The sequence below is a fragment of the Gymnodraco acuticeps genome, unplaced genomic scaffold (genome assembly GCF_902827175.1).
Source record: "Gymnodraco acuticeps unplaced genomic scaffold, fGymAcu1.1, whole genome shotgun sequence".
NCBI classification, from domain to species: Eukaryota; Metazoa; Chordata; class Actinopteri; order Perciformes; family Bathydraconidae; genus Gymnodraco; species Gymnodraco acuticeps.
Window position 1 is genome coordinate 1,967,934 of NW_022990158.1, and position 12,265 is coordinate 1,980,198.

Below are 12,265 nucleotides of genomic sequence, written 5' to 3' on the forward strand. Positions count from 1 at the left end.
CGGCTGGTTCCACATATTCTGCTAAATAGGGCTGCACGATTTTGAGAAAAAATCTAATTGCGATTTTTCTGACAAATATTGCGATTCGATTTGCGATATTTGTTCTTAAGCGACCCAACGGACGTTTATTGTAAAATGCGGTCATATCTCCGGCTAGGAAGGTCGCATCAACATGCTCCCGTCTCTAGCACCCCCGCAGCCCGAGCTACGAGTGAAATAACTAAACTTACATGAAACTTCCGTTGGGTTGCTTTAAAGTCAAGCTTCAGTTTAAGATTCACCCTGTAATAGAAACACGTGATGGAGCATTACTAACCTGACTCAGGTGCTTTGTTTCACCAAGCCATCTAGGAAAGCTCCATTGGAAGCCATTTGGAAAGGGCAGGCACTTTCAAAAATACTTGGCAGGTGATTGGATCAATCTGTCTATCACCTTCTACCATGGGCCACTTCTGATTGGTTAAAGGGGAAATCATGCAAAATGCACTTTGTGATGTCTTTTATACATAAATATGTGTCCCCGGTACATCGGGAAACTCACACAGCGTCAGAAAATAAAACCCTCTCTCTTTTCCTCCGTACCCACATCTTTTAAAAACGGGTGTACAACGAGCAGATACAGATTTCCATCCGCTGTGACGATGTCCATCCGCTGTGACGTCGGCGGACCCACAGAAAGTTGCTATCAGATACAATGCCTGACGTGTTTTGGAAGTAATCTCGTCTTTGTTTACATTAGCAAGCCTCGCTAACACTCAGAGCTAACCTGTACTGGAGAGCACATGTGTTTTTAAAAAGCAGGAAATAAAAAAAGAACTCACCTTGTGATAAACCTGCAAGAGAAAAAGCATTTGAGCTCCATACTGTTTCAGAAATAATCTTTGATGTGGATAAGAACAGGATGGCGTTTTATCACAACCAAATTTAATTGTATCTCTGGTAGAATTCTGATCAAGCTCCGCCTCCTCTTCTTTCTTTTTTTTCAAGCTAAGGACCCAAGATCCGCGTTTCTCTAACAGGGCTTCAAAAGAGGGGTTTGAGCAGTGAGAGGCATGGCTACAATGGGTGATCTGTTTGGTATTTTGAAAAGAAAACTTCACTGACATGTTTTGTATAGGTATGGCCCTACAATATATTTTTCAAATATAGCATGATAGGTCCACTTTAACAATGGCTGGTATATGTGGAGCACAGCACTTCTGATTGGTGTGGATGACTGACACACAAGAAAAAAAAATGTTAAAAAAAAATCGCAGGCTTTGAGATTTAACAATCGCATCATTTAAAATCGCGATTTCGAATTAAAATCGATTAATCGTTCTGCCCTACTATGAAGGCATGATGATTGATTGCAAGACGTTTCCAGCGTGGCACACTTACCTTTTGACCGTTATAACTTATAAGTACCCATCCGGGTACTTATAAGTTATAACTTACTACTCATGAACTACTCATGGTGCATTTTGCCTTACTTTTCATTGGTACACACTTTAGACTTGTTTAGTCTTTTAGCTAACATATATTAAGCCTTTAATTGCATATATAAGAATACTATTATAATAATTAAGTCAGCTTGAAACATAAAAAAATCAGCCAGAACCCATTTTTATCAAAAAAGCTGCTAATATTAGCTCAGTTAGTTAGCTAGTATTGCCAGAGTATCTGCTAGAAGCAGTTGTCAACTCAGCCATCAAAATAGTATAGAAAGAAAGCCATGTTTAGCTTTAGCCTCTGTCTTTTAGCATAACACATATCTAGCTGTCAAATATACATTTTAGACTAATTTGACAAGATTCAAGTCTGCTGAAACTAAATAAAAGTCAACACGTTTTTGGCTGCTAACATTAGCTAAATAAGCGAACTAGTTTAGTTTATATTATATTATCTGCTAATGTAGCCTAATGACATTGGTGATTTCAGCTAGCTAAATAGTATAGATATTCAACAACAACAACAACAACAACAACAACAACAACAACAACAACGACAAAACCCCAGCAAACAGTCAGTTATACATTTGAGAGGGACTATAGTAAATACAAAATTGGAGAAAAATATGTATTTTTGCGTCTGTGTCTATGATACACAGCTACTACGTACTTATGGAACATATTTCACTTGTTACTCAACAAATAATATCTTATTGTAGGTTTAGATAAAACTTAATTCATCACTTGTTGAAATTCTCAAGCTACCCAACAGTATAGGAAAATAATGACATACATACAAAAAGGATTAGCTTTTCCTCTCCTCTTTTCTTTCTTCATCTGGAGAAGAGGATCTCTGCTCTATCCACTGTCATATTTAATGAGAGTGTTAAAGATCTTAGTGGAATGCATTATTTATAAATGTGAAGAAAGCTAATAAAAAGGAGTAACATTTGGGCAAGCATCGTGTCAAAAAGAAGAGCTTCTGTAAAGTGAAGCAGACTTGATGGCTAGAAGATGATGCAAAAATCCTGCAAGTTAAGAAAAAGTCAATGCAGTCTAAAAGCGGTAATTCAGCATGTAAACTCTCATGTCCTCCTCTTTGAGTATGTACTTACACCCCTAATTATATCTCCATTAGGATGATGTCTGCTGGAGCTGCAGTGCTTATAATGTCTTAGTACACTGTTTTACTTCCAAAGGCAATAAGCCTGTTTCTTTTGATTGCTATTGTTTGCCCTAAAGTGTAATTTCCCCCATCTTGTATTAAAGCAAAACTGCTGTTTTGTTTATTAGAGTGAAATAATTGTCATTGGTTCAAAACAATGCCTAGTTTACTGCACATAATGCTCAACAGGGTAAAATGTTGGTTATAATGAATAGGCCTCACTCGTCTTATTGAGGAGTAATTATGCTGTTGATGCTAATTGCTGTATTCTTTACTGAATGTTCACTATAACGACCATACAGAAAACACATCTAACTGTGATTACCGACAGTAGGCTCCATACTTTAATGCCATATTAGAAACAAAAGCAAGTTGTTACTAGAGCAGAAAGTGCCTCCCACTGCAAGAGTTTCACTACACTGATCCCATGATGTTTGGACAACTGCATGCTATTCATAAAGCGCAGGCCTAAAGCCCACAATCCTGTTTCATTGTTATCTGAATAGCTATATTACAATATTACGCCATAAACAACGTTTTAAATATCGAGTACATTTCAAAGAGCCCTCTTTCAGTCACCATATCCTTGCAATCTTGCTAAAGAGAAGTTAACATACACTACATGTGTACACCCTGAATAAGCTTTACCCTGCATGATGATAGCCAAATGATAAACACAAGTGCTTTAGGACAATATTCGAATCATCATTATTTATTATTACTTAGCAAAATCCTACTAATGTTAAAATAAAGGTTGTATCATATTGGAAAAAACTGACATTTCAATAATACATAAGCAGTATGCATTGCAATATGATAAATCCATAATTAAAAATACAATCAACACAAATCTTGCATTTTTAATTGAAAAGTAAGAGGCTATACATATACAGTAGAGATTTTTTTTATTAAGAGATTCTTTATTAATCCCAGCGGGGACATTTCGGTTTTTTACATCGCACACATGGGCCGAAACACACACGCAGGAGCGTTAGTGGAGAGGTGTCATGGAGCAGATTGGGGTTTAATGTCTTGCTCTAGGAGTCAAACTGGCACCTCATTTAATTATGTTTAACGAGACGAACTGTGTTTCAAGATACTGGGTGGGGTGGTTTACCAACAGCGTCACAGACCCACGGCATTGAAAAGCACTTGATTTGATATGCAGCAGCAACCACTTTAAACACATTTCATGTGAGCATATACATGTACAGACGTGTGAGGCTGATAACGTCAGATTGAGGCACCTGAGCCCCTGACAGCCCCGGTTGAATTCAACCCCTACTTGTAACAGAGCAGAAGAAACGGAGAAGAATCTTGTATAGCCGAGTCAGCTTTTGTGTTTGCTCAGCCTCCAGTGTGACGTCTCACCTGCCGGCAGCCGCAGAAATCCCACTGTTGTTTTTACAATCGCTGAGCATAGATAGAGCAAGGCACTAACAGTGGTCGGGTTAGGATTCACTCTCTGTTGTGCTCAGTGTAAAGAGCACTGACTCTGGTGCCTGCTCACCAACCATGTGGCAGGGCTAGGGTCAGAGGAGGACAGTAAGCAGCTACTATTATTGTATTTAACCAATTGGATATTGAATGTACTTTATTTGATTTTTTTTTGGGGGGGAAAGCTGCCACCAAGTGAGTGCAATGCTAATAATCATCTGAGATTCAACAGTTTATTGTCACTCTGGTTATACAAGTACAATCGATTTTCGTACTTGATTACGCTAGAATGCTCCATTAAAGACAAACACACAAAAATAAACATTGTATGATATATAGTGAAATAAATGTCATAATAAAATACAAAAAAAACATAAAAGAAGTGTTTTATGTTGAACACAAATTAAAATAAACCTTTCAATACAAATGCTGTTAATGTATATTTTTTGTGAAATGTAAGCAATACTTATGCATAATATGCCAATCCATGTTCATTTTCTCATGCATCTTAGTGTAAACAGGGATATATCCTTATACTGTACACAACATGTATTACTCTTTAATAATAAGGCACAGCAGGAGTGAGAATAGTCAACGAGGCCTCAGCAAGAGGCTCACACTGAAAGCAAAAAAAACATATCCTCACACAGCATCACACGCACCAATCCTGCTGTGTGTGTTGTGTGTTTGGCAACATAAGAACTCATATATTGTGTATCAGATTCCATTTCTGAATAATCAGCCAACCTAGCCAGTTTGCATACTGTCATGGAAACACATGAAGCAATTCAACATACATATACAGCATATACTATAAAACTCATATACGTGTGTTTGTAACTTTGGCTTGTGACATTCAGTATGAGAAGGAACAATGCCACACCTTATGCTCTGATTGGACCAGAGTCTTATAACCTGTAATGGACATACTTTACCGCAAATACTTAAAAGTATGATTTGTAAATGTTTAGATCACATGAACCTTCATTAAAAGGCAAGTTCAGGACTTTTTAAAGATATTTGGAAAAGTGCTTACAATGTGTCAATTTTTGTCATGTGCATATCTTTGATATTGAACTTTATATTAAACTTGATATAAGTTCCTGGACAATAAATACTTGATTGTGTCCGTATCACACATGAATTACAGATTTGTCCTTAAATATAATTATAAATCTATATATACTTTTGTTCTTAGGCCAGCTCAAAAAACACTTCCATCAATGGAATTTTAAAATTCAGTTAATCGAAGAGTATTTGAACTTTTTTCTCCTGTTTTTTTTTTAATACCAAATAGGTAAAAATATCCAGTAACACACAAGGAAAAAAGAAAGTCTGACAAAAATGTGTATAGCGTACAAAAAAACGTTTGCCACACACAATTGTTTTTACATTTTTCGGGACACTTTGACAAGTTTCAAGTACAGAAAGTAATTATAACATCTTTGTCGAAGTCAGCGCAGCAATTATCAAAATGGAGTAAATTTAGACAACAACATAGACGTCTGTGTCACATTGAAGCCAAATAGGACAGAGAGCAGGTCTAAATAAATGTAGTTATTTACAAGAATTTGGAGAAACTTGGAAGTTTTCCCTGTAAACACAATTTTTCTTTTCTTTTTGTTTTTCAGTACATCTGGAATTCTCTTGAGCAATCAGTCCTTACCACAACTTTTATTTAGCTTCGGAAAATCTTTGCAGGCAATCTTTCAGAAGTACCAGAGCTCTAATACCACTAAACGTTAGGAAATAAAGACTGTTTTATGATGGCAATTAAGAGCCTTGTAGAGATGTGCTTTCTGAGCTCTGAATGTCACAATGCTTCAGTCCATAACTCATTTATATCCAACTGGCCTCTTGTATTTGATTCCTTTCCCCTCCATGCTTCCTCTCCTCTTCTCTCTGCCCGTCATCATCTCCATCTCACTCCCTATCTCCCCCTCTCCATCTGTCCCTTCTTATGAAATAAAGCATGAATCCATTATTCATTCGTTCAAACATATCTATCATCGCCATGCCCCTTATCTGCTAAGCTTTTTTTTCTCATTGTGCTTCGGTTATTCACGACTCGTACGGCCTCCGACTGAAAACACCACAACACTGGGGAGTGTTTTTTTTTCAGGCACTGACAAGAATGGTTCGCGAGGCAGTAAAAATCCCTTTAGGGGATTCTCCTGTCATAACAATAGCAGTGCTAGCTTAAAAATAACAGTAGTTTGTGTGGAAGGTTTATATAAAGCAATAAAACAAGCGAGCTTGCGGTTGCACAGCACATAAATACTGAATAATTTGTGCGGTGAGGAGCAGGTGATGCTCTGAGGGGGGTCATGTTATCGACTGTGTCTCGTATATCTTTATCACGACCCGCATATTGTTGGAATTTCATCTGTAACATGGGGAGAATAAAATAAACAAGGCTCATAAAGAAAAAGCGGGGTTTTTTTTTCTTGAGTTAGAAGCCCCCAACGAAATATCCGTAACCTGGCGGAGGGACTGATCTCAGCGTCCAAGGAATTCCTGGCGGTATGTCAGCGGTTGTCAGACAGAAAGTTTCCAGGTGAAAAAACAATCTGGCTCTTCTCACAGAGCTGTGGGAGAACATCTGGTCAGTTTTTTTTTTGCGACTAAATTCGCAAACATGAACCAGCACTTCTTCTGCTGCGTAATTAAATGGTTTGCCAGAAAGGTTCTTCAAAGGGAATTGCAGATCAAGACTCTGCACTTCTGACTTAATACAAGCAGACTGGGGGGTGGGGGGTGTTCAGAGCCGCAGAACTAACACGTGTCCCTTTGTCCCCGTGCAGAATGCTGGAGGATGACCTGAAGATCAGCAGCGACGAGGAGGAGGCCGAACAGCAGGTGAGCTCCGGTCATTTGTCTGTCTGTGCAAAAATCATCCATTGCTCCATCTGTCCTCCATCCACATCCTTGACCTTAAGTTCAGCATTATATGTGACATTTAGTCATTCATTGGTCCAGCAGTCAGCTCAGCCCCTCTCTGAAAGCATCCATTCTTTTTCAGTCGATCCAAGTATCCAACCAACATCAATTGGCTTATATTTAGTTAGAACCTCCACACATCGAAACAAAATTTCCCTTCCAAAGTGTCCTTGGCTCAAAATATGGATGTATTGCACTTTTTTCCGAATGAGGCCAATGAAAACGTTTCTAAACGAATACTTGTTTGTACAATTCCCAATGTGTCAGATTTAATAATATATTACAGTTCTTAGTGAAACTGGCATCACAACAGCGTCGAAACCAATAAACTAGAAGGACACTTGGAGAGCGCCAAGGTTGTTTTCTTAAATGAAATAAAAAATGTGTATTACTCTTCCACAAAGTTTGATATAAATCGGGTTAGCTATAGCCGAACTTACTTAGAGAACTTTTAGTCTGCTTTACTCAGGTCAAAACAAACAATACCATGAATGCAAAGACTTAACCAAACAATAACCAGTGAATACTTAAAGGGGCCGTATATTAAACTTTTTTCGGGTTTCCCTTTCCTGTAGTGTGTTATATAGGATTTGTGTGCATGTAAATGGTCTGCAAAGGCTAAAATCCCTGTATACCCTACGGAGCGAATTTCTCTTTTGGGAGTATATTCTTTGAAGCAATCAAAGAAATCCAATAAAATAGTTTTTCAGAGTAATTGTTCACTGTGCCCATTTGGAAAGCCTTTGAAAACGGTATAGACTCGCATAGGGCAGAGTAGAAGTGTTTATGACCGTTGTTACACAAGTCTTAGTCACCAAACAGGACTTCCAGCTGTGATTTTATTTAAAAAGAATGGCTTTGTTCTTGTTAGAAAGAGATGGATATTTATAACAGCTTATTATTCTAACACAATCAATGTATCAACCATGTGAGGGATAAGGAGCCAAGATAAGATACACATTTGAATGTAAAAAAAAACATAAATAAAAAACATCCAACCGTCATTTAAATGCAAAGGTAAATCATGAAGTTAAATATATACATACAGCTCTGGAAAACCACTCAAATGTTCTTAACTCTCAATCTCTACATGTATGGCAGCCATTCCATTCCAGCGTCTGTTGAATTCCAACACAGAGAAATGTTGTCAATAGTTTATAGAATAAATAAAAAGACATACATTTTTCTCAAACACATACCTATAAAAAGTTAAAACAGAGAAACTAATAATGCGGCAGTGGTCTCTTCATTTGTCCAGAGCTGTAAATATATACTGTATATATATACTTTTCTTTTTTTTTTCATTGATAAAAAATGTAGGACCTGCATGCGCTCAAATTATTTCCTGTACTGGTAACCCTTTTAGAAAAGGATCAATTTAAAGGTCCATGTCATGCTTTTCATGTCATTACCTGTCTATGCTGCCCCAGAACGCCTCGTCGGAGCTCCAACAAGCCGTCTAGGACAGAGAGTGAATACACATACTATACAGAGATGCTGTATGAGAAACCAATGTGAGTTTGGAAAATTGCAGAATATAAATCTATTCTAGTAGACCTCAGCAATGGAATTATGATCAGTATAAATGGCCATGACATGTGACCTTTAAACAAAAAGCTAATTCTAAAACTTTTAAACAATTAAAACACCCTTATTCAGTGATGCAAATTAGTCGCTTTCCGGCGCCTCCCGCTTTTTTAACGCTGATTTGGGTGACTTCTGTAATTCGCGGAGAACCGAAGAGTTTTCGTTTGGGGGGGGGGGGGGGGGGGGGGGGGGAGTCCGTCAGTCCGTCAGAGGTTGCTTTTTCTTTGCACAGCATGAAAGAAAGGCCAAATGAATGGGCTGTGATTTTAGTTTTTTTAAGCAGAGGTTGAGTTCAATCATTTGTATGGCCCTCGGAGGATGTTGTAAAAATTGAAAGGAAAAAGGTTCCCCACCCCTGCTGTAAATAACAATAAAAACCCTTGATTTATAACTTAACACCTCTGTCTCCTATTGATCTGAGTATATTAAAGAATAGCAGTTAATTGAAGCATTATAGCACAGGCCTTTGTCAGATGGTTTATTACACTGTTTTTTTTCTGCTTCGAATAGTTCTCTCTTTTTTCACCATACGTGTGTTTGCATCCCTGCTTATTCTTAGTCATGTTAGACCAGAGAGTGTCTGTTATCACGTTTAATGGGACTATGCCATACAATAAAAGCTTTTGAAATGAACACATCGTAGTTGACTGTAACTCAACATGCTTAGATCAGGTGGCACACTTTAGTCTCTATAATTAAGAAACACTAAATCAGTAATGTAATAATAAAAGGTCAGAATTTCAGTTTGAGTCTATACCTACTGCATCATTGTTCAGACACAGACAACACATCATGTTGATGTGTTATTATTATTTATTATTATTAGCAGTGTTTCCCCACGTTGAGTTCAGGGTCCATCGGTCACAGAGTTCATGTTTGTCACCCAGCAGTTGTCCTGCTCTTCCTGTCTGATTTCTTCTGTATGGGACATTGTCACGGTGGCCCTCCCTCCTTTAATCACTATCATCATGCACTAATGATGCCAGAGATGGTTCAAAGCAGTCAGTGGGGGTCGCGCCGCTGCCCCCCCACACCCTCTGACTGTGCGGACTGATATCAGCGCTCATCAAAGGGTACGCCAGATATTTTCTCTTAATGAAAAGATACCGATTCCCCTCATCTCCTTTTAACTGCCCCTTCTGATTGTATAATACAATGATGGTAGATTTGATCATTGTAAATGATGGCAGGTCATTTATAGTGATTTTAGCTATTATAATTATGCAGAAAGTAGATCTGTTAATTACAGATAGTTAGAGTGGATTCAGAACTGTAGCAATTGGTCCCCTTAATCATCGAGTTTGCATATGATTAGTCTTTGAAAGTTGGATGAATAGACGCAATGCACTTCGATACAATTGATTATCATTCTGGATTTCTCTCACTTTTCTACCAGAAGTGCATATCCCTCCTTAAATATAATCCTTCTTTTCTCTCTTTATTTGAATAAATGTACATATTTCTGATGACTCACCTTAAACTTGGGAGAGTTTACATTATTGTATCTTATCTAATGTGATATGTATCATTGTATAAAACTCCACCTGACTGTTAGCTAGTGGTGTTCAGTCCCTAGCAGAGCAATATGCTGCTGTAGTAGGAGGTGTGTGCTCGGATTTGGGTCTGATTTCTTCATTTCTTCATCATCTTCTGCCTCCTGATCTTGCAACATGTGGGAGGGAGGTGTACCGTAGGTGGGGGTCTGTATCTACACGTCCACAAAGCCACAAACACAGGACTTAAACGAAGGAGTCTCTGTTCCTGTCCTGTGTGAATTCAAAAATCAACACATTGACTAATTCTAACGAACCTAAGTTGCACTGTTTAACTGAAATCACATTTGTTACATGCATATGTAACTAAGGCTGCACAACTCATTCAAATGTAATCCAAAATCGCAATATGGACCACTTTCCACATGTACTGTAGGAGGTACAATATTTGTTAAAGGATAAATATGTGTTAATATTGTTTTAAATTAAGTATTGTGGAACTGCTGCATAAACGAAACTCTAAAGTAACAACAACAATACTTTACATACCCTATGTTGCATACTAAACTAACAACACTGTATGTAACATACTGAAATTATGTATGTAGTATACTTAACTATCGTAATGTACTAAGTTTTGTAGGAAACTAAATATTTTAACCCAAACTGAGATTTCTTTCTAAACCTACCCAAGTAGATATGTTTCCAAAAACGGTGAACTCTCCCATGGTCATATTCAGTTTGTGTGTTTTCGAAGTCAATGGCAATTGATCTGTTCCGTCAAATAGTTAAGAAGAATATTGTTTTAAAAAGATGATAGGTGCAGTAAATCATAAATTGATTGGACATATATTTACACGCTCATAATGATGTTGAGTCATCAAAAATATTGATACTTTAGAGTTGTTGATATAAAACAAATAAGTAACCATACAAATAACACATACACAGGATAAGAGCTTCGAAAATGATTTTTTTTATATTTCCACCGTGTCTTCTACAGGGAGTTTTCCAACATGTTATACTATTTGTTTAAATATCCACCACATATTTGCTCTCCGTATTTATATCTCGCAGTCAATGTCTTTCTCCTGTCACAGACACAGCATAAACAGAAAGAAAATTGAAGGGAACAAAATACAAAAAGGGTTTAAGTTTGTGGAACATAGAGGGAGAAAGAAAGAATATACAAACTGGAAAACAATGCAGATAGGAAGCAAAGATAAAGATAGAGAAAGTGAGAAACAGAGAGATATAATGAGAGAGATGGAGGGAGAGAGGCTGAAGATGAATCCAGTGGCATTTTGTCCATGCATGCTGCTAACAGGCTTATAGCAAATGAGTGCATGGTGCATTAACAAGCTTCCATAGCCTGAAGTAAAGCACAGCACACAGCCATTCTTTATCAAATACATACAGTGTACACATGCCGACTTGTACTCACAAGCATTTACACCAGCAAACACATCACTACAAACACATGCTGACAGTTCTCCCTCTCACACACACCACACACACACACACACACACACACGCACCACACACACACACACACTCACACCACACACACACACAGATGCACATTGTCATTAGTATGCTGTGGCACAACGCTGTGAGGGCAGCAGAGGAGTATGATGAATATGTTTTTGGCACAGAGCAAAGAGACAGAGGAGAAGAGGGAATCGAAAGAAAGAGCAAGGGAAGGAGAGATGGAAGAGAGGACAGGAAACGAGAGATAGTGGGAAAGAGAGATGTTTCTAATGACTTTAGAAAACTGACGGAAAAAACAGAAACCCAATTACTGCTGCAGGACTGTCCTTGTCTCTCTATCTCCCTGCATTTCTCCCCTTTTTCTCTCCGCGAGCTCACAATCACAGATCACCTTGGTCAGAGCAAAGTCGAGCTTAAAAGCTCTTTCTTTATATAAAAATACAGATGCAGCTGGGAAAAATGTCCAGCTTAAAAGGGAATAAAGGCATATCTACTAGACTCCCCGGCACTGTCGGCTAGCTGCAAGAACATTAAGTCATGTTTTCGAAGGTACACAATAAATAATACATCAAACTTAAAGGGGCCATATGATGATCATTTTCAGGTTCATATTTGTGTTTTTCGTTTCATCCAAACATGTTTACATGCTTTGATGTTCGAAAAAACACTTTATTTTTCTCATGTTGTCCAGCCAAATAAACATGTATTCACCTTCTCTCTGA

General features: G+C 37.8%; 1 protein-coding gene across 1 annotated transcript in view; it reads left to right on the forward strand.

Annotated features, from left to right (window-relative positions):
• Positions 1–12,265, forward strand: part of LOC117546978 (AF4/FMR2 family member 3-like) — a 163,649-nt gene that overhangs the window by 146,702 nt on the left and 4,682 nt on the right. The window contains exon 9 of the mRNA XM_034217427.1: positions 6,837–6,891. Coding sequence (XP_034073318.1) covers positions 6,837–6,891 — 55 coding nt within the window. The remainder of the gene's footprint in view (positions 1–6,836; positions 6,892–12,265) is intronic.